Source organism: Saccoglossus kowalevskii, chromosome 1 (assembly GCF_978046115.1).
Source record: "Saccoglossus kowalevskii chromosome 1, keSacKowa6.1, whole genome shotgun sequence".
NCBI lineage: Eukaryota > Metazoa > Hemichordata > Enteropneusta > Harrimaniidae > Saccoglossus > Saccoglossus kowalevskii.
This window is the reverse complement of record NC_140641.1, coordinates 35,887,391-35,911,394: the sequence shown is the minus strand read 5'-3', so window position 1 is coordinate 35,911,394 and position 24,004 is coordinate 35,887,391. Positions and strand designations below refer to the sequence as shown.

Below are 24,004 nucleotides of genomic sequence, written 5' to 3'. Positions count from 1 at the left end.
GTTCGCATAATATATACTCCTGTTAAAAAAAGTATAATAATAAATACCAGACAGAGTCACGCGACAACAGAGGTAATAATTGATTAACTATAAATGATATTTAATAGCAGTACTTTGGCCAACTTCAAATTTACCAATTCTAATTTAACTCTATGGAAAATAGGTGTCTGGCAGAGGTAGCTTCAGGTCACAGGTTATAATTTATCTGAACGCTGGTGGCGCACTTATCTTGGACCATACTTTCGCTGGTTCCCGGCGTCCTTTGCGAATGGCAGGTAGGAGTGCTTTGGTACGCCATGACACTTGAGGCGGGAACCAGCCAAGGACCATACTAGTATACTAATAATAATAACTTTATTACTCTACCGAACCATCAACGGGTTCAGTATGGTAAATAAAAAAGTTTTACAAGACTAGGACAATTCGGTCCGTGGCAAACAGCTGAATAAAACTGCTTTCATATACCACAATGAAAACTCATTTAGTTGATGTCAAATATCATTGCTAAACGTAAATATACCGTATGATACACGTAAGACAGGTCGCAAAATGAAAATAATACCAAGGTCCTTGTAATGTCTTGTCGAGCGACATTTTCTTAAAACCTTGATAACATTGTTTTAAAAAATAACTTGCGAACGAGGCAGAAAATCACTTCCGGGTAGATTCCAACATGGCGAACGGTTTGTTTTGATAAACAGTCTACAGGTAAGTGGCACATATAAGAACACGGTTTAGAAGGAAAAAAAACATGTCTTGCTTGCAGGTATCTCAATCAATCGTGGATTGTGTAAGAGGTCATGTATTGTGAGTGTTTGATTTTTTTTTAAAAAACGTTGGTTTTCCCTGTATTTTCCCTTCTATTTATCATATCTTAACGAAATATAATGTACATTGTCACATCATTGCCATTCCAATGGGCAGGGGATTTCCCGATTATTTTTGCATTTTTTTTTATATTTAAATTAGAGCGATCATCATTGGACAGCGATAAATAAGTACAAGAGTTTTTGTGTTTTTTGATGCATAATTTCTGTTAAGATTGCAGTAAATCGATATTTTTGTTACTCATTAATGAATTAAAAATTATTCTGTTCAAAAAGGTAGATTGTGTTCATGTGTGCGACTATTTTGCTGTAAAAAAAACCCGACTTTGCTGCGATATGTAAATTTATGTGTGAAACCGTAGCCAGATTTTGGAATTGTTACATATAGACTCCTTGGAAGACAGGTGTATAATTACCTACAAACAAAAAACCGTAATAGACCCTAGAGAGAGTGCTTCGGTATTTTCTCTAGGATTGGGTTGGTAGTTTACTTCCTTCAGGAAGTTAAAGATCAATCCGAGCCCCTTTGGTTTGGCTCTCTTCTTTCCTCCTGGAAGTTTAGAGTCAGGCCCGCAATGAAATTAAAGAATGGATATTAGTTTGCAGTGCATGTATTTTTATGGCAATGTAAAGTGTACATGCCTGCAAAGGTTGTGCATTTCATTTAGACTATAACAGTAGGAATTTCAATGTAAGTGCATCTCCTGATTTTTAAATTAGTGAACCCTGTTGTTTAATAGGATGGAGCAATTTTAATACACACTGAAATAAATATGTAAAGATAATAATAGTAGTTTATTACGCAACTGTAATCTGCTGTGGACAAGGTAAAAATAGTGTAAAATAAAGCAACTAAAAATAACTACAAATTTAAAAGTTCTAATAACTACAAAAAATCAGAAAGTAATAAAAATACAGTAAAGAAATCAAAGTAAAGGTAAAGGTTCTCCCTACCCAGGGGTTTACACAGGTGGTGCTTTGTATATGGTATTTTTATGATATAGAGAAATATAGAAATAAAATTCAATAATTGTGTGTTTTGACTTGACTTATTCTGTCTATGCTATGAAGTATATTTCGTTATTATACATCTGTCACTGCCATAAGTTACAGTGTGACGTAATTTTGCAATATTTTACGGGGTATTTTTACCCTACCATATTAGGAAATGCGAATTCCAAATATGGAATGGTTAAGCGTCCTCTAATAATAAAAACAAACATGGCTGCCACCAGGGTTTGACCGGACTCCATACAAAGAAGTTCGCTGATTCTGCTCTAAACTTTTTAGATTTCGACATTCCCATGATGTATCCTTGGTAGGAAAAGATGTATAATAATAAGGTTATTACGAAGATACCTCAAAGTATGCTGCGCGTCCGTCGATACTGCCACTGTACTGTCTTTGTACATACTTTGAGGTATCTTCGTAATAACCTTATATTATTACATGCATAGCAGGGATTTTTTTAAACATGGGAACAGCGCCCTCATGCCATGGCCATGCGCCCCCTTACGCTGAAGAGCAGATCCTCTGGCAAACATAAAATTCTAATTGACCAGAGATCACATGTGGCCACAGTTTTCAATAATTTTGTAATTTTGGCTCTAAGGAAGTCATAGAATGCTCCATTTTAACTTAGAATTATCAAAAACTCCACACGCTAGTAGGGAGAACCCTATCTCCCCCACTTAGTGGCGCCGCTGAATTGCAGTCTCTCCCTTTTGCAGTTTTTTTTCCAGAAAAAACCCTGCATATCTCATGAATTATATTCCAGGTCCCAGTGTTGTGTGTGTCAAGAATGGATTCTGAGGGGCGGAGCCAGAGTGGAGAGAATGATTCATATGTTGAAGATGCAATAAATGCTGTACTTAACAATGCTGAACAGACGTATGATGAATTCATCAATGCATTTACAATACTTACACATGGTAGAAACATTTCTTATACCATTCTTAGTTATGTGACCATTGCAGGCCTTGACATTGGAAAAACTGAGGACAACCAATTTCAAGGCCAAATTTTCAAGAAATTCCACTGATTGAAATTGGGAAAAAAGTACTGAAGGATATCGAAGTTTCAGGTGGAACTTTGAGTCATGCTTTGGCTGCATGTTTGTTCCTTTAAATCCACACTTGTCTCTCTGTCTTTATACTAATTGTAAACCGATCACATTTTTATTCATTTAAGTGTAATTGCTACTAGATATCTGTACATAATTTGTGAACTGGCATTCTCTTCAAGCGGAGGGTTCTAAGTGACGATAACAATGCATGCTAAAAACGAAAAGGCTCATGGGTAGATGCTTGTTTGTAAACAATGACACGCTATGGCCATCTGATGTATGTGCAGGTGACGAGTCCCCCACTTTAATATCTGTAACATAGTTTGCCCTGTGTTGAGTACTATTTTTAATTTTTTTTATTTTTGGTAATCTGCTACTCATTTTGATAAGAATTCTGAATATTTTCATGTACTGTGGACAGAAACAACACTGATAAACAGCATTATGCCCCAGGACATCATCAATAATTGCCGTGACGCGAGTTTGGCAATTAGTGGTCGAAACAAATACTGTATTATTTCATTGCTGAGTGTGCATCCAACAAACCCAACAAAACTCGTAATGCTAGGCAGACACATCTCCATGTGTATTGATTTTGTACAAAATGAAGCTCCTCAGCGAATCACTGATAAAACTAAAATGATATTTATATGAACTAGTTTGCATATCATTAACATAACAATTAATCCTTTGTTTTGTGGAAATGTGCATGGGTTACTCAAATAAATCTGTCTTGGAAAAGAAAAAAATGTAATAACCATTTCACCATTTGCTTACAGAAGATGCAAATCAATATGCACCACAAGGTGGTGATATCAGCAATGGAAGAAACCTGACAAACAATGGTACTTTACAATCTCACCAACAATCTGCAGTTAATGTAAACAGTGCACAACTGACTGAACCCAATAATGATGACTTACAGGAAGAGGTGAGCTCCTCCTAAATCTTTTGCAAATCTAAGCTACTTACCCATCACATTTTGAATGTAAATCTGGGCTACTAACCCTTCACATACAAAACTCGGCTACTAACCATTCACATGCAAATCTGGGCTGATAACCATTCATATGCAAATCTGAGCTTCAAACCCTTCAAATGCATATCTGGGCTACCCTTGGCAAATCTGGGCTGGACTACCAACTCTGCACATACAATTTTGAGCTATTTGACCTTTGCATGCAAATTTGGGCTACTAACCCTGACATGCAAATCTAGGCTAATAACTCTTCACATGCAAATCTGGGCTACCAACCTTTCACTTGCAAATCTGAGCTAATAATCCTTTGCATGCAAATCTGGGCTACCAACCCTTCACATGCAAATCTGGGCTACCAGCCCTTCACATGCAAATCTGGGCTACCAGCCTTTCACATGCAAATTTGGGCTACCAACCATTTGCATGCAAATCTGGGCTACCAGCCCTTCACATGCAAATCTGGGCTACTAATGCTTCACATGTAAATCTGGGCTATCGGTACTAACTCCCACATGCAAATCTGAGCTACTAACCTGCCTCATGCAAATCTGGACCACTAACCCTTCACATGCAAATCTGAGCTACTAATGCTTCACATGCAAATCTGGGTTACAAGCTCTTCACATACAAATCTGGACTACATGTACTAACTCCTTGTCAATGACGAATTACACATTTATGTTACATATTCATTTTGCTACCAATAGTGAAAACAAGTTTGTTTGAGAAAAACAATCATCATTCCATAGCAATTTGATTTTTTCATTGGTTAATATCATCTGCACCCTATTTATTATCTTTCCTGTTCTAACAAGTGGGTAATTGACAAACATTAGCCACCATTGTTAAAACATTGTTATGATTGGTGGAAATCAAGCGTATATTGATGTTTATTTCACTTCAATTCGATTCAGATACTGGATGAAGGAACAATAGCACCAAGTATTTTAATGAGGACATCGGAAACTACTGGTGGAAAAATATTGAAGGTAAAACTAGAAGTAGTCTAATATGATGGAAATAATATATGCAAAATAGTCTGTTAGAACTCATCTCCAGAGAAACCAATGTATGTAACCCAACTCTTGCATTCATTGTGTGTGTCTAAACGTTAGTTTTCATATGTGCTGTTTTGTAGCTAATTTACATACTAATTAATATAATATACATATTTGATAGACATTTGAGTTACTTTATACAGTGATACCCATAAGTTATTTAGAATGGAATATATTACCAAAAATGTATTATTTTATTTATTGGTTAATTTTATACAATTTATATCTGTATTTTTAAAAATTGAGGTTTAAATTACATATAACCCCCCAAATCCTTTGGTTTATTACTCCCTTAATAGTTTCACAATGTGCTGGTAATTTGCATGCCAAAAGTAAACCAATGTTGGCTATACGGATTTTTTCACTGTGATTTATTTTCCTTGCTTAAAACACAGGTTAAATTACTTGCTAGGCATTTGAACTGTATTCATGTATAAGTAAATAAACAGCTGATTATGAAAGTGTGTCTCTGGTGACAGAGTTTTGAGTTTTGATAAACTTTGTGTTCAGTCCATTGACACTATTCGGTACCATTCTTACATTGAAACTAATTTAAAAGTGATCATAGTTTTATTGATATTGAACTACTTTTACCTGTTAATTTCATAATCTTGACCAATCTTGACTTTAGTGAATTACTGATAATTCTAGCCTAGTACGTTAATGTTCATTTGCTTTTAACTTTTGAACAGGACACAAACCGAGCTTCACACTTCATTCAGTCTGCTGGCAAGTGTCAGTGTTGTTTTTTTTTGTGTTTTTTGTTTAATGTGTTAATTATTGTACACTGGGCAACCTTTCAGAGTATCAGTATAAATCACAGAGTAGCGACTCGCTACCCTGAAAAGGGAAGCATTGGAAAGATCTGACACTGTGTGTCTAGGAGTTAGTTGAGATCTCATGTGCGTTTTGCAGTATGTGTAAGTTATAATAAACATATTTTGATTAGAAAAGAAAACATTGTCATTGGAATGGAATTTGGAGCAATGTCGGAATTTTGATTTGCAGCCAAAGTTGTGTCAGTTTGTGAATCAGAATTGACTAAAAAAAAACAGTATCAGTGGTGAGACTGCAATCACAAAAATCACCCTGGGAACACCTAACTGTGATTGCAACCACATTAGAAATCAATGATAGGATGACATCCAAGGCCTATCTATACAAGGTTATGACATCGTTCGGCTCATGCTTGTGACCTTAACACCATAACACTTTTCATCTATAACATCAAATCGAAAAATATAATAAAACTGAATCTTAATTATAATTAGGTGTGTTTATTTTACATCTGTAGGTGGATAATTATGTGGACGACGAGGGATGTTCAAGTTTAAGTAGTGTTAGTAGTGATACTGAAAATGATGATGATGTAGATTTAGACTCAACATATCAACCTAGTAGCCTTACATTAAATGCAAATACTGGAGACAAGGGTCCAAGCCTGCAAGAGGATAACAAATCAGCGTCATCAAATACTGAACTGAATTATGATGCTGATCACCGTCCCGAGCTCAGCGGCAGTGTTGCAGAAACCGCTCAGTCTTCAGCGCTCATATGCAGTGATCCCCGGATGATTTCTGCAACTGATGAAAAACAATCATTTAGAAATGCAAATAATTCAGAAGATGGTATTAGTAAAATGACATCATCTCTGTCAGCAGTAGGTCAAGGAAGCATTGTGGACAGAGAAACTGATGAATCAGAGTTAGAGGATAGTGATGGTACAGGTACATTACTTCATTTCAAATATTTTAATTTTGTCACAGTTGCTAATTGTTCATAATAGTTATAACACTTGTCCCTGTTTGCACTATTACCAACCTGCAGCAGTACAGGGGCGAATAACATTCAAATTTTACATAACATGTACATACCTGTATATTTATCTCAAGATCGGTTCAAGATGGTTGAACAGTGACCATTTTAGTTGTAAATCAAACAAGATAAATATGTCCAAGCCAATTGCATTCACCTATATATGTATACCTATATATACATATCATGGCCACTTGTGGATTGACATACATTCCTATTTTTCATAATGAAAATGTCATGATTCTAAATTGTTTATTTGTCCAGTTCCTCATTTTACAAGACTTTGATATAGGATTTTCATTTCAGCTGCATCCTTCAGTGAGGATAAAATACTTCCAGGGGAAGCAGAATACATTCCATTGACACCAACAGAGGATGAAGTGACTAATAGAACTTTATTAGAAATATCAACCAAAATAAAACATGCTGCTATGGTAACAGATGAAGAAGCAAACATTGGTAGTACTAATGAGGTAACTTGGCTATGTACCTTGTCCTTGTGTGTTTATTGCTTTTTGGAGATTTAGTATAATTGTACACATAGTATCCCACTGAGGACATTTGAAATGAACCTATTAATCAATTCAATTACACGCTCAATGACAAATATAGATACTGCTCTATTACCACCTTATTAGTCTACACATATTTCTCATTACCATAAACCAAGAACTCACTGTGTACACATATTTCTCGTTACCATAAACCAAGAACTCACTGTCTACACATTTCCCATTACCATAAACCAAGAACTCACTGTCTACACATATTTCTCGTTACCATAAACCAAGAACTCACTGTCTACACATATTTCCCATTACCATAAACCAAGAACTCACTGTCTACACATATTTCCCATTACCATAAACCAAGAACTCACTGTGTACACATATTTCTCATTACCATAAACCAAGAACTCACTGTGTACACATATTTCCCATTACCATAAACCAAGAGCTCACTGTGTACACATATTTCCCATTACCATAAACCAAGAACTCACTGTCTACACATATTTCCCATTACCATAAACCAAGAACTCACTGTCTACACATATTTCCCATTACCATAAACCAAGAACTCACTGTCTACACATATTTCCCATTACCATAAACCAAGAACTCACTGTGTACACATATTTCTCATTACCATAAACCAAGAACTCACTGTGTACACATATTTCCCATTACCATAAACCAAGAACTCACTGTGTACACATATTTCTCATTACCATAAACCAAGAACTCACTGTGTACACATATTTCCCATTACCATAAACCAAGAACTCACTGTCTACACATATTTCCCATTACCATAAACCAAGAGCTCACTGTCTACACATATTTCTCGTTACCATAAACCAAGAACTCACTGTCTACACATATTTCTCATTACCATAAACCAAGAACTCACTGTCTACACATATTTCTCATTACCATAAACCAAGAACTCACTGTGTACACATATTTCTCATTACCATAAACCAAGAACTCACTGTCTACACATATTTCTCATTACCATAAACCAAGAACTCACTGTGTACACATATTTCTCATTACCATAAACCAGGAACTCACTGTCTACACATATTTCTCATTACCATAAACCAAGAACTCACTGTCTACACATATTTCTCTTTACCATAAACAAAGAACTCACTGTGTACACATATTTTTCGTTACCATAAACCAAGAACTCACTGTCTACACATATTTCCCATTACCATAAACCAAGAACTCACTGTCTACACATATTTCCCATTACCATAAACCAAGAACTCACTGTGTACACATATTTCTCATTACCATAAACCAAGAACTCACTGTCTACACATATTTCTCATTACCATAAACCAAGAACTCACTGTGTACACATATTTCCCATTACCATAAACCAAGAGCTCACTGTCTACACATATTTCCCATTACCATAAACCAAGAACTCACTGTCTACACATATTTCCCATTACCATAAACCAAGAACTCACTGTCTACACATATTTCTCATTACCATAAACCAAGAACTCACTGTCTACACATATTTCTCATTACCATAAACCAAGAACTCACTGTGTACACATATTTCTCATTACCATAAACCAAGAACTCACTGTCTACACATATTTCTCATTACCATAAACCAAGAACTCTACACATATTTCTCATTACCATAAACCAGGAACTCACTGTCTACACATATTTCTCATTACCATAAACCAAGAACTCACTGTCTACACATATTTCTCTTTACCATAAACAAAGAACTCACTGTGTACACATATTTTTCGTTACCATAAACCAAGAACTCACTGTCTACACATATTTCCCATTACCATAAACCAAGAACTCACTGTCTACACATATTTCCCATTACCATAAACCAAGAACTCACTGTGTATACATATTTCTCGTTACCATAAACCAAGAACTCACTGTCTACACATATTTTCTTTACCATAAACCAAGAACTCACTGTATTGATCTTTCATATTTCAGCCATTAAGTGATGATGTACAGCCATTCACCTTAGACAATGACTTTGATTATGATAATGTCACCTTGACTCCTAAATGGGGACCTGATAGTCACCCTCCTGGATGGAATGGTCAAAACTAAAGAAGACTGTACAGACATATTTAGTGTAGGTTAGTCGGGAAGAGCAATACCACTGCTCATTCAGATTTAGAAAATGTTCATTCTAGTCAATCCGCTTAGTATAGTTCACATAATAGTGTCATCTAAAGTGAAAGAATCATCTGTTTGTCATTTGAGGGTCTATCCAAATGTAGGAAAACATTGCATATTGATACATACCACAGATACTAAAAAAAGAATTGCTAGTAATCCTTTTCACACACAATTATTATATGACACTGGAGTCGACTGGTTTTATTTGAGTATATGGCAGCGCATTACAGTTGTTAACTCCAATGCAATTTTTTACATGTTCCGACCAAAATTTAAAATCAAGTGAAATTATATAAAATTCCAGGAGAGAGAGGAAAGGGGCAATTATATATTGTTCAGTTTACTTTCTGTTTTACTCCTGCAGATTTGAAACTTGTACATTTTTTTTGTCTTTGTATATTCATGTTGTTTTCAGTTTAGAGACTACCTTTATTTTATATGAGAAATTTTTGAGATCAAGTATGTTGTTTAATAATATGTTGTAATATAAACCAGTCAAAATGAGATCAAATAGAAAGAAGACTTTGTATGAACACATTTTTTGGTTATTTAGTCAGTATTTACCAGATTGAAAATGCATACGAATACTCTAGTTTCCTGTTAACAGGCTTGGTGCCCATTTAACAGAAATATACAACTGGGTCTTTTACGTGCACTGAGGATATGAACAATACACGGGATCGACAACTCCCAAATATGAATGGAGTGAGCGTGGTAGGTGAGCAGAATATACTCTTTTTGTATTGTTGAGTATGCACCTGACCTTGGGATTTGAACCCACTATCTCCCTGATGATGGTTGTCATGCTAACTATTTACATATCAGGATAAGCTGATCTTATTTCCATTTTCATGTACATACAGTTTTATGATTAAAAATTTGATATTGTAATATTTTGGTTTCATGCCTCAGTCGTGTTCTACTTCTGCATATATTACTTGTGAACTTGGTCGAAGACACGTTGTATACTTAAACACAAGATACCATATTCACTGTGATAGTAGTGCAAACACTTGCGTAAATAAAAGGTATGTTAAAGTTTATAATCAAGTCATATTTCAATCATCCACATACAATTAAAGTATTAGAGATGTGCTTCTAATAGAGCAAATAAGGTACATGTATTTTGTAATGGCTCAGGCAGATTTCCAATAAATTGCGCCCTCTGGTGGCAACATTCTGTCATGACTTTGTGTGAAAGTAATATACATGTAGTTGGTCCTAGTTAGAATTAACAAAACAGTATCATGACAGATAAAAACACGTCACCCATCTGTGTAACTGAAACATGAATACACTAGTTATGTGAAAGTAATATCATTTTATGCATCTCTCGTATCATGTTTAGTATGCTACATTGTTATATGCATGTCATTTATGTTGTAGGTATTCCTTGTTGATCAATCTGATTAAAATAAGATCCTGGTTGGCTTAATTTTTGTATTTTTTTATATAATTACTGTAATTATTATTTATTTTACTTTTTTTTTTGACGTTACAAATATTTTGCTGCAAGAATGGTTTTGTTTGTGAAAGCCACCGGGATCTTATTTTAATCAGATTGCTTGTTGATGTACTGCCGATCATGAGGAAAATAATGATTTTGACCCCCAAAAAGCTTGGAACAATACAAACATTTGTCATATCTTGACTGTTTATTCTATTTTAAGTATTGTAACTCTTCATTTAGTATAAACAAATGTGTCACAAAGAGAATGATTGATTAGCATACAATTTATTGGGTTAAACTTATGTGAGCTATTACCCAAAATGCAACTGTTTCAAGAAATGAATCAACGAATGCATGCAGTAGCTTACAAATGTACACATGCTGATTTCCAATCATTCTACACACTAATTATAATCATACATGCGTATATTTATAATGTGTATGGAATTTATAAAAAAAAAACATGGATAAAGATTAAAATTCAACAGCCAACTTGAAAGCAATAAATCTTTTACGTTTTATCCCCACCACTCAAGATTTATATATTCAAAGCAATAAAATCTGTAGTTATGTTTGCAGAGTTGTCACGGTGTTTGCTCAATACCAACATCACTACCCACAATGCACTTTTGCACGCACAAGATATGATGTCAGGACTCGCAGTGCTCTCCACCAAATTTGGACAGTGCTACAATGTAGTCAGTCTCGCAGAAGATATTAGACTCAAGATTGTAAAATTTGTCTCCCACACAGAAGTTTTTCTCGCACTCAGCACATTTAAAACATTCCAGATGGTATTGCACTTGCGGAGTGATTTTCATCGCCATTTCATATGCTGCTATTGGTTGTTGACATGAATTGCATAGGCCAGTAGGACCGAATAACCTACCGGAATAAAAAACAAAGTTTAAAAGTTTAGATAACACATCATATTGTTTAATTGCATGCAAGCATATATTGACAGAACAGAAATAGTGACGTCACAAATTATCATTTAATTGGGTATCCAAAATTTGTAAACAAAATATGTTCATGATAAGTGGGTGTAAATGCTATTACATGGTTTATTTAATTGTCACTGTGAACTGAATAGTCATAACCCGCCATTGTTTAGTGTATGGCAAATTCGGTAACGATGGATTGCGTTGTGAGTTGATTTGCTTGATAATTTGAACACATAGAACTCGAGACGTTACTGGTCTTCTTCACTCAATTTCTTGTTATCGTTTCTCACAATTTTCGGTGTACATGCAAATGGCCTGCGCCTAGAAATTGTCGCTGAAATCTTCAGTCATTTGCCACCCACGTTCATTCTCCCGAAAGTTTTCCGCAAAATTGTGTAAACATAGTACTGCAACCTTTCAGTGAAGTATATCCGAGGAGCCGAGGAAAGTACAACCCGGATAATTGAGGGAAGTACACTCGGGCTGACTCGAGACTCAACTTACCGTAGATAGTCTCTCTTGCACAATTTCCTCCCTAATTTGACGAGCACGTGACAACCAACTTCTCCAAGGCGACATTGACATAAATCACACACTAAGCAGTCTTCGTGCCAGTATTTTCCTATGGCCTTCAGAAAGTACTGATCCTTTATTTTTTCCCGGCATTCGCCACATTCCAATTTCGATGGATGGACATGCAACGTCTCGTGCACTGTTTCTCTGCGATTGGAAACGAATTATATTGACATTTTTTATGTGTAAAAATACGCCCACATCTTCCCTCCGTCGTGTGTGGTTTTAGTCTCACTATGGTAACGCAGGCGGTGTAACTTTACGGTGAATTATAATTATTTTCAATAACATATCATGGAACGAATTAATATCGCTAACAGGTATGGTTGGTTGTAGGCAAACCTGCATAAGTTCATCAAAACAATCAAGTAATAAAAAACGGCAAACGCTATATTTTTCCACCCAACCCCGAAAGCACGTACAAAAAACACACAACGGAGATTCATTTCCAACAAACCCGCGTACACATCATCAAAACAGAAAACCGAGAAGTGGTAGATGGGTTGTACTTTTGCAATGAAGTCGTTGGTGACCTATTCACCCATTGACACCAAATGTAGTTAGTACCATGACTGTCTTGAACTGGTCAGTGAGCGTTCTAGAATTTCCGTGGGCATGCTGTAACCCGGCCATTGCTTGGTATATATACAAGTTAAATCAAGGTCACATGTGACTAATTTTATTTTGTGAATACACGGATGTTAATTGGTCTAGGCATTATAGAAGAATTACTAGTATGTTTCAAAAAATGATGAAAGCATTAATGAAGTTTCTCTTATAATAATTCCAAGGGACCACACTCAAAAATGACACCAAATTAAAATATACCGGAGCACAACCATTGCTGTGATATTAACTAGAGTTCCCGGAGCGGGACTCAGTTGAAAGTTGGGTCCAACCTTGAAAGACATGCGTAGCAAGACACAACTACTTTGGCAAGGCACGTTACGCATTTAGAGGTATAAATTTCCGCGATAAAATATCTAATTTACTTCCCAGCAAAAAAAAATTAAAAAAACACCTCTTTCAAGCTTCTCAATAGCAGAAACGGAACCCTGTTTTTAGCGCGTCCAAATAAATCAATTGGTTCGCATCGTATTCACGTGACATTTGTGCAGGGTATAACCTTTTTTACAAAAGTACGTGAAATTTACATTCAACAAAACGCACACAGGATCAAATTTAAGCCCCATTTTCAAGGTTTAACCGAGTTTCCACATGTATTACACGGGAATTATGTCATTTAACTGTGAACTATATTTACCATCGCCACACAGACGGATGAATTTGACGGAAACAAAAAACAGAGTATCATGTTATACCACGTTGTACCATGAGTGTACACTGGAAATATATGAACATATTACAGAGTGTAAGCTTACTAACCCGTCATTGAAGACAGCCATTGGGGCATTTAATGGAAGTCCTATAGCTTCGGTGTTCAAAGATGAAGTAGAACGAATGTTTTATGGCAAACAAAACGGTATATACAAGTTAAATCACATGACCACGCTAAGCTCCTTTCATGAGAATCACGAATCGCTCCGTGCATTAAGTACTTCCTGGTTTCGAGTGTCAGGACCCCCATATGGATTGTTGCTCAGTGTTGTATCTTTCTTTCCAAGGCGGAAGACCGTCTAATGTGCAACTTGGGGGGGGGAACTAAATAGAGAGTATGTTTACTAATATAGTGAGTCGTGATAACCTAATTTATTTTCTGAATGTACGATGTGTTGATGATTAGTACAACAACTGTTGGTGAAGGGTTAGGTATATTCTGCATACAGTCAACCACTCGCAATGCTGCTCATTTGGGTAAAATGTTGATCTGTGTCAACTTCAAGTTCACATGAGTACCTCATGTGCACCTTCCAGTTCATCCGTGGTATCTCTGTCCACGTTTTGGTCTAGAAAAAAACACACCGTACGTTTACTAGTCTAGTTGTCATTCGCTCTCTTCTGGCCTGAACATTAACAGAACTACTAGTAGTACTTTTTTAAATACGCTATAGAAATAGAAAAGCATTTTTGGGAGTTCCCTTTTTGATAATTTGTAGAGTTTAAAACCCTCTATTTTCAGGGTCATGTAGAACTTATAAAAAACGAGTACACATTAAAACAATTCTGCGAAAAGAAAATTGAAATAAAACTCGATTATGTCATTTTCCACTGACTTACAAGTTAAATACACTATGTAGAACGTTTTCATTCAGATCGTAGTTGATAAACGGATGCTCTGGAGTTAGTTGAAGCACGGTTACTAAAAAGGAGTTTAGTAACCGTAGTTAGATCAGTTCTAGTATTTTCCAGTACAAAACTAATCACATGTAATGCCTAATAATTGTTGATTACTGATTAATTGGTATAACCTCACTACTGGCGCACGGTGAACCGCATGTCACGCTTCAAACGAATTGTTAGGGCACCTTACACAAACATGGAACAACCGGCGAGAAAGGATACGAACTCGGACTGGAAAATGTCTATGGGATATATTCGGTGTTTTCTTAATTGTTGCTTAGCGTGTTGTCAAATATTGATACTAATGCGGTTATTACGAAAACACCTCAAAGTATGCACGACGCGCAGGATACATCATCGGAATGCAGAAATCCAAAAAGTTTAGAACAAAATCAGCGAGCTTCTTTGTGTGGAGTCCGGTCAAACCCTGATGGCAGCCATGTTTGTTTTTATTATTTATGGCGTTACGGTGACAGATGTATAATAATAGTATATAACATACCACAAGTAAAACAAACAAAATAAAATAGCCTGTAATCAGATTGGGAACTGGAGGTATCCAATTTTTGTAACTACATTGGTTAAATGCGTTAAATACTGAAATAATGATGCTGGTAAATATAATAGTTAAACAGGCATATACAATATTATTATTATTGAAGAAATGGTAAGACGGATTGGGCTACAGAAATTAAACATATACCACAGTCCCTCTAGAGGGACTGTGCATATACTATACACACATGGCTTTGTGATATTTTAATAGAGTAAGGCGCATGGTGTCAACTCAAAATTATCAACATTTTACCAAAACCGTTCGTATTTAGATATATAGAGGAAGAACACATTCCATTCAACCTTGGGACAGCGACATTTTTATTTATAAAAAAATATTTTGTAATATCATAGTAAATTATTCAAAATACTTAAATTAGAAGTTAATGTACATGTATTCGTGATTATATAAAAATGAAATATTTAACTTTCTCTTGTATTTGAAATGCATGTCTAGAACAACTTATTCCAGTACTACGGCATGTCATTTTTATGTCACGTGTTATGTAATGAATGAATGCTTTCTATCATAGTTTCGTGTAATTATCTACATCGAAATATGTACTACTGTAGTAATAACACGTTGCCTTGAATTGACAGTAAGTCCATCATAGATTTTAGGTGATGAAAGTATCGAAGGAGTCATCGGCGGTGATTAGGCACGCCCAAGTCAAAACTCATACGGGTGATTTCATTAGAATAACCCATTGGATTGTGGGAAAATCAATGTTTATCAACACAAATGTCACACATGTGCGGTGAGACGACCACCACCGTTTAACTCACACTAGCAAGAAAACATATCTAAAAGCAGAAAATGTTATGTTAATATTATTAAGTGTAGTTGAGTCACGTCGTGTTCTGTGTGCTTATTCCTGAAGAATGCTTGTCTATACCACAGACTACGAATGTATTATTTGTCTTAGCCCACACATATACTAGGCCCATACACACACAGAAACGTGTCTGATTTGGCGTTGTTCTATTTTTCATAATACCACATGGAGTTGAAATATTAATATATTTTTTTTTTAATTTCCTTTCCTTGATATCAAAATGTATTCCACATTCCATTCAGTAATCATGATGCGGAAGTAGTATGTGTAAAATTGTGACGCCATAATCAACGCGCCACTCTAAGGGTAATCCCCTACCACGAAATGCTTACAGAATAGCAAATAGTGAGAACACTGTTCAGACTGTTGGTATTTTTAAACACTGTGGCATACTGCGATTATAAACTATGTATATTTCATTGAATTTATGCTACAGAAACATTTACCTTACGAATTCAAATACACTCTGCTATAAAACAACTGACATAATAGTGACCAACTTGAAAAACTTAACAATTATTATCTTTCGCGGTGCGTGTGGGTGGCTCAGAAACTACGCACACTGTAATTATGAGGCTTCCCGCTCCTCAGAGAAATAAACTTATGAAAAATCAGTTAATTATTGAACTAGGACGAACTAATAACAAATCCGAAGGACAACAACGTTCTTTTAAACTGGAACAGGGATTGAGCAGTAGCAGCTCAGAGTCTCAGGCCTCCCAACTTTACAACTGTAATTACTTCACAAATTATTAGACCCATGCGCACAGTTAACAGGCCTGCAAACTTATTAACAAGTGTAGGAAATAATAGTATCTTCAATACAGCTTAGGGTGGACAATTGTGTAAGTTAAAGACTCAAGCTAACTTTCCTTAAATGGATTCAGTGTATTACCGGATGCATGACCCTTGCGCCTAGTTTTGACCGACATTTGTTTTCGGAACTATGTTGTCGTTTTTCTTACTTTTCTATGTAAAACACTGAGAGTTCCCAATGGCCAACTCCTACTATATTTACCAGCTTCTGTGCCATTTACGATTGTCTAAATACACAGAGACAGCATTTCCAGTTACGCGTTAGATGCAATTGCACTGTGTGTTGAAAAAGTTTCATATTTGATATGTATGACGTACGAGTTGAAATTGACACTCAAAATTTATGACGTCACATATTTGCTTGTCTGTGTATGTCGTAATTATGTAGTATCACTAGGTTGTAGAAAGTCTCTCTGGTCTAATGTTATTTTTTTAAACTTATTTAACCAACGATCGCAATGCGTGTATCTGAACCAAAGATACAGCAACGGACGCTCGTTAACCGAAGAATAACAACTAATATGTTGTACCATAGACCCTCCAGTAAGTACTGTAATATTTAAAGGGCGGCAGTCGTCGTGCCGCGTCCTGTTCGATATGGGACTCGTGACGACGTATACAACGCGTGTAAAATACATTGTTCATTTACATGAAATTCGAACACGCGCTGCGCGACGACCACCGCGCTTTAATACTGCACTTGATTGAATCATTAGGCAAGATAGACTAATCTACAGTAGTCATGACACCTGAATCTAAAAATTCATAGTTCCCATGCCGATCCGTTTTGATAGAGAACTGTCGCCCGTAATGACAAGACTCTTACTGACGAAAAACTAAATAAAAAGACGAGGAATAATATTTCAAAAATCGAGTTATATTTAATACTTGTATTCAACCACGAAAGTATTGTAAAATTGTCGGTTATCGACCTGAAACTTCAGACCAAGATATTGCGAATATATCAACAGTTGCATTTTGTTTATGACAAATATTTGTGTTATATATCACGTGATTCCAATAAAACAGACAACAGTACACCTCAACTCTAGTGGTGGTGCTGTGGAGGGAGGGGCATGTAGTTGAGTTGACATTGGTGTGCATACTGAAATAGTGAAAAGTTAAACAGACAAATGTTGGAAACACATGAACAACAAATCAAAAGACATAGTTGAATACTATTTTACTATAATACTAAGTTACTACGATGTTATTACATGAATCTCAAAAATACAGAAAATTAGTTACTTAAACGTAACATACATACAAATTACGCATGACTTGCGTTAGATTTCAAAACTAAACAAAAACTGACAAATATTGTCAGCCATTTTTGTAGTTAGTATTTAGTTGCATAGCAACAACACACTTACTGCATGGAAGAACCTATAAATGACGAAAAAACAGTTACGTGTCAAATAATAACTGTAGATAGTGAAAAAAATACAGCTCGAGCTTTTGTGTTTGAAATTGAAAACAGAATTTGTTAGCACCGTGACATCACACAATTTAAAATCTACACCGTGACGTCACGAGGGTTCAAGAATGTTGAACACATACTAGCATTAATTGTCAAACAACTTATGCACTTCTATTACGACCACAAACGCAATTCTGTGCCAAATATATTTCTGCAGGACTGTATTTGTATGTACCGTTGATACACTCATATGTTTTATGTAAAACCCACATTCTTCGCATTACACGTTCACATCTATAGACGGGGTGCTTGCCATCAGAGAACATATCGCTAATACAGTTGGTGCAATCGTAGCATTGAGCTTCAAGTAATGTTGTTGGATAACGGGCTACACTGGCGTTTTCCATGTTGTACCACGGACACGTGGTGCCTTCAGACTGGGGAGCCGATGCCGGAACCAAATTTAGTGCTGGACAGTCAGTAGTAGTAGGTGGACTATATGAACCACTTGTGACACTGTAGTCCAAGGCATTCGGTAAATATTCGTTCAACATTTGGCGGAGCACACCGTCTGCAGGTTCCTGACAGACTGGGTTGGCGATTACACACCACACGTATAGCAGGACAACCGTACACTGAAAATAATGGAAATAAAAATTTATACTTTTCTGCTTGCATTTCTGCCTCGAATGTTGTACGAGGTGACCCCCATGTCTACTCGTCTCATTGTATATTCATCTATTAACTCGAAATGTTTTATTTCATTGGACAGAAGGTAATCTTTGCCACAAAATCTGTATTCGCGGTGTTTCAATAATTCGCGTATACACATTGAGTTATGTTCCCATACAATGAAAATTTGGATTGCCCATGTTATTTGGGAGTTCCATTAGTGAAGAGAAATTTCGTTAACTTCGGCATCTGATTACATTGGGAGATATGTTGAAATAAACTCGCCTTATCCGCATCGCCGCCTTCTGAAATGTTAGTAAAGAACAGGTAAACTGGAATGAAACTATTCCATCAGCTCATTAAACCAATTCAACTAACGGAAACTCGTACAAAGATAAGAGGCGAACATGACAGTTGTTTGAGTAAAATAATAAAAAAAAAAATAGAAACTTGTACTTACTCTGCGGATATTCATGAAGCTCATCTTGATTTATAAATTTATCGTAGGTTTTCGTAAATATACAAGTATTTCAGTCGTCTTTAGATCTGCTCAATGAAAGTAGTGAAGACGTTCACATTTTTATACAGTCGGTAATCTTCGTTTTTTCTTCATTAGAAGAGTGGGTTTAGCAAAGCCGTTATGTCGACGTGAATAATTTTGGGGAATAGAATGGGAAAACAACGATGTTGTCCACTTTCTTCGTATAGTCACGAGTGCCCAACTTCGTATAACGGCCGATAACCACACTTCTCCAAATACTACAATAGAACAAGTAAATATATCCGTTACGTTGAGTGAGACCGTTGAACTAGTGCTGGGTAGTTCCGCCTGTGACTATTCAGGGAGACTTGGCAAAGGTAAATTCAAGGGTAGTGACATTTTCCAAGTAAGCATTGCAATTCCATATCGTTTCCTAATTGCTATCTGAACATGAAAATGAGAAATAATTGCATGTTTCAACACCCTGTATCAACAACCACCTGTTACGTCTCTCTGAACGTATGTCTTTTGTGTTTAGTAGTGTTCTAAATGTGTGAACATTATGTTAATATTTCCAAAGGTTTTATATGAAAAAAAGTTACCTTCGATGTCTAGTTATAGATTCTGTTACAAAACGACGATATTTTTCTGATAAATCACCAATGCGAAAATCTTGTTTTTTATCGAGAAATTATTTTTATTTAATTACCATCTTGTATTTACAACAAATATGAAATTCATGAATTTGATTATTACAGTTTTGATTCCACTACTCGTACATTCCCCGTGATGTTTGTACGAATGTACCACAAGAAGTTATGGTGGTAAAATTTGTCGTAAATATTTAAATAATATTATATTAGCATTTAATAATATATTTCACATTCTTATGAGAGTATTGTATGACTATCGTATTCGTACCTGTGAAATGATTATACTAGTATGTAGCACTAATCGGACGTTTGAAATATTTAGGCACAACTTGATGTACTGTTGATCTGTTTTTGTTTTGTTTTTTGTTAATTCTTTAACCATTGAGTTTTATTGTAAATTTTACCATTTACTGATCATAATAATTAAGATTAATGCATGGTACTGTTTATTTCATTTTTTTTTATTTCAAACTGTGCTGCAGTAGATTGATCGATTTCAAATTGTCACAATAAAAACAAAAGTAAAATTTTTAATGTGTTTAAAGTAAAATGTGAAAATATTCTCAAAAAACGTTCAGGTATTCCATTTTATTTAAACACATCATAACTTTCTGAACACCAGCATCTGCTTATTTCTGAAGAACGCTGACCTATACCACAGACTACGAATTTATTTATAGTTTCATCCAAGACGATGGCAATGTAGTCGTTCGTAATACTAGACGTGTACATGTCACATATAAGTAATTGTGGGGAAAAATTCACATAAACTTAATACGTGAACAGTATGAGTTGCATTGTGTGTGTGGGCCTAGACTGGCTCAAATAGGATGGTTCGAGATGGCTTCTCCAGTGCAGTAAATATCTGTCATATAGAAAATTTTATTTGATATTCTATGTCACGACATTCTACCTAAGCTGACTGTATACATGTGAACTGAAGATACATCAACAGTCGCCTGTTAACACATAAATGAGTTCGGTGCCATTCCCGTATTCTGAGGCAAACAACATGCAACGAAATCAACCAATTACAGTAATTTATGTTTTATGCATTTTCTAAACCGATATATTGTATATAGATATAACGTTGAGATAGGATTGTGGTATGATTAGCACAAAAATCAATAACAACGCTTTAAATTACATGCATTATAAAAATAATGAGAATCCCACATTAGAGACCGTTACAATACACTATGCGGAAGTAGTATGTATTATGACGTCAGCATCAACGCACCGTACAAAGGGTATTCCCCTACCACGACATGCTTACAGAAAAGCGAATTACGAGGACACTGTTGGTATATTTAAACACACTTACACGAACACATGGCGAGAAGAATTGAAAAATATCTGCTACAGCTACTTGGATGTTTACACGTTACTACTAGTAGGTAGTTTGTACCGATGGCACGTCTGGTTAGTCTGAACATCGTAGACATACTACGAATACAAACTACATATATATTATTGAGTTTATTAATCAGACAATTCATTTATCGAAATACGGTCATGCTACAGAGATTCAAAAATTCGATTTATTTAAAAAAATTTCCCCCACATTTGCCATTTTAAGCAACCAGCAACATAAAATTTGTATCTTTCGTGATGTATGTGGAAACTTAGAAAATATGCACGATATATCAGGCTTTGTGTAAAATGTCAACAAATGGAAAATAAGACAATTAAACTGAGACAAGGGGATTACTGACTCGTAGGCCAACAGTTACACTGGGTTAGAGATGACGATTACAAAACTCGGGAGGGGAGACTCAAGAACGGTAGAACTGCTGAATAAATTATTTTTGCCTTTTGGGGTTTACTTGCGGATGCTGTATTACTTTTTTTTGATTTCTCTATCAAGTTGAGTTCCATTTAATATTGGTTCTCAATATACGTAACAGTTGCACTTCATTGATGCCAAATAATACTTCATTTATCAGGAGTGCTTTTATTAATAATTTAATGGAGTGAATCACGTATGTTGAATCATCATCGATGTGCATACCGAAAAGAATTAGTGAAAAGATATCCTGAAAAAATAGAATCAATTCAAACGCATTGAAATGATAAATAGCAGGCTGAATATTATTTTAATATAATACTAAGTTACTACAGTAGACGTTGTTATCAGACAATTCTAAAAAAATTACAGAAAATTAGTTACTTAAACGTAACATACATACAAATTACGCATGACTTGCGTTAGATTTCAAAACTAAACAAAAACTGACAAATATTGTCAGCCATTTTCGTAGTTAGTATTTAGTTGCATAGCAACAACACACTTACTGCATGGAAGAACCTAAATATGACGAAAATACAGTCACGTGTCAAATAATAAATTGTAGGTTGTGAAGAAAATACGGCTTGAGTTCTTTTGTTCGAAATTGAAATAGAATTCGTTAGCACCGTGACATCACACAATTTAAAATGCACACCGTGACGTCACAGTGGTTTCAAGAATGTTGAACACATACTAGCTTTAATTGTTAAACAACTTATGCACTTCTATTACGACCACAAACGCAATTCTGTGCCAAATATATTTCTGCAGGACTGTATTCGTATGTACCGTTGATACACTCATATGTTTTATGTAAAACCCACATTCTTCGCATTACACGTTCACATCTATAGACGGGGTGCTTGCCATCAGAGAACATATCGCTAATACAGTTGGTGCAATCGTAGCATTGAGCTTCAAGTAATGTTGTTGGATAACGGGCTACACTGGTGTTTTCCATGTTGTACCACGGACACGTGGTGCTTTCAGACTGGGGAGCCGGTGCCGGAACCAAATTTAGTGCTGGACAGTCAGTAGTAGTAGGTGGACTATATGAACCACTTGTGACACTGTAGTCCAAGGCATTCGGTGAATATTCGTTCAACATTTGGCGGAGCACACCGTCTGCAGGTTCCTGACAGACTGGGTTGGCGATTACACACCACACGTATAGCAGGACAACCGTACACTGAAAATAATGGAAATATAAATTTATACTTTTCTGCTTGCATTTCTTCCTCGAATGTTGTACGAGGTGACCCCCATGTCTACTCGTCTCATTGTATATTCATCTATTAACTCGAAATGTTTTATTTCATTGAACAGAAGGTAATCTTTGCCACAAAATCTGTATTCGCGGTGTTTCAATAATTTGCGTATACACATTGAGTTATGTTCCCATACAATGAAAATTTGGATTGCCCATGTTATTTGGGAGTTCCATTAGTGAAGAGAAATTTCGTTAACTTCGGCATCTGATTACATTGGGAGATATGTTGAAATAAACTCGCCTTATCCGCATCGCCGCCTTCTGAAATGTTAGTAAAGAACAGGTAAACTGGAATGAAACTATTCCATCAGCTCATTAAACCAATTCAACTAACGGAAACTCGTACAAAGATAAGAGGCGAACATGACAGTTGTTTGAGTAAAATAATTAAAAAAAAATAGAAACTTGTACTTACTCTGCGGATATTCATGAAGCTCATCTTGATTTATAAATTTATCGTAGGTTTTCGTAAATATACAAGTATTTCAGTCGTCTTTAGATCTGCTCAATGAAAGTAGTGAAGACGTTCACATTTTTATACAGTCGGTAATCTTCGTTTTTTCGTCATTAGAAGAGTGGGTTTAGCAATGCCGTTATGTCGACGTAAATAATGTTGGGGAATAGAAAGGGAAAACAACGATGTTGTCCACTTTCTTCGTATAGTCACGAGTGCCCAACTTCGTATAACGGCCGATAACCACACTTCTCCAAATACTACAATAGAACAAGTAAATATATCCGTTACGTTGAGTGAGACCGTTGAACTAGTGCTGGGTAGTTCCGCCTGTGACTATTCAGGGAGACTTGGCAAAGGTAAATTCAAGGGTAGTGACATTTTCCAAGTAAGCATTGCAATTCCATATCGTTTCCTAA

At 35.7% G+C, this 24,004-nt stretch overlaps 4 protein-coding genes across 4 annotated transcripts; 1 reads left to right on the top strand and 3 right to left on the bottom strand.

Moving 5' to 3' along the window:
• Positions 1–253: 253 nt before the first annotated feature.
• LOC102807591 (uncharacterized) lies at positions 254–10,322 on the top strand. Its single transcript, XM_085501101.1, has 7 exons — positions 254–275; positions 2,605–2,758; positions 3,672–3,823; positions 4,786–4,860; positions 6,224–6,656; positions 7,051–7,217; positions 9,240–10,322. The coding sequence occupies exons 2-7, from the start codon at positions 2,629–2,631 to the stop codon at positions 9,357–9,359; spliced, it is 1,077 nt and encodes a 358-aa protein (XP_085357227.1). The 5' UTR covers positions 254–275; positions 2,605–2,628; the 3' UTR covers positions 9,360–10,322.
• A 745-nt stretch (positions 10,323–11,067) lies between these two features.
• LOC144344536 (rhombotin-2-like) lies at positions 11,068–13,977 on the bottom strand. The gene is made up of 3 exons (XM_078006433.2): positions 13,785–13,977; positions 12,330–12,545; positions 11,068–11,766 (listed from the first exon to the last, which is right to left on the bottom strand). The coding sequence occupies exons 1-3, from the start codon at positions 13,802–13,804 to the stop codon at positions 11,532–11,534; spliced, it is 471 nt and encodes a 156-aa protein (XP_077862559.2). The 5' UTR covers positions 13,805–13,977; the 3' UTR covers positions 11,068–11,531.
• A 4,450-nt stretch (positions 13,978–18,427) lies between these two features.
• Positions 18,428–19,422, bottom strand: LOC146750862 (interleukin 17-like protein). Its single transcript, XM_085497710.1, has 2 exons — positions 19,399–19,422; positions 18,428–18,901 (listed from the first exon to the last, which is right to left on the bottom strand). Exons 1-2 carry the CDS (start codon positions 19,420–19,422, stop codon positions 18,428–18,430), a joined length of 498 nt encoding a protein of 165 aa, XP_085353836.1.
• Positions 19,423–22,576: 3,154 nt separating this feature from the next.
• Positions 22,577–23,570, bottom strand: LOC146750861 (interleukin 17-like protein). The gene is made up of 2 exons (XM_085497704.1): positions 23,547–23,570; positions 22,577–23,050 (listed from the first exon to the last, which is right to left on the bottom strand). Exons 1-2 carry the CDS (start codon positions 23,568–23,570, stop codon positions 22,577–22,579), a joined length of 498 nt encoding a protein of 165 aa, XP_085353830.1.
• Positions 23,571–24,004: the final 434 nt, after the last annotated feature.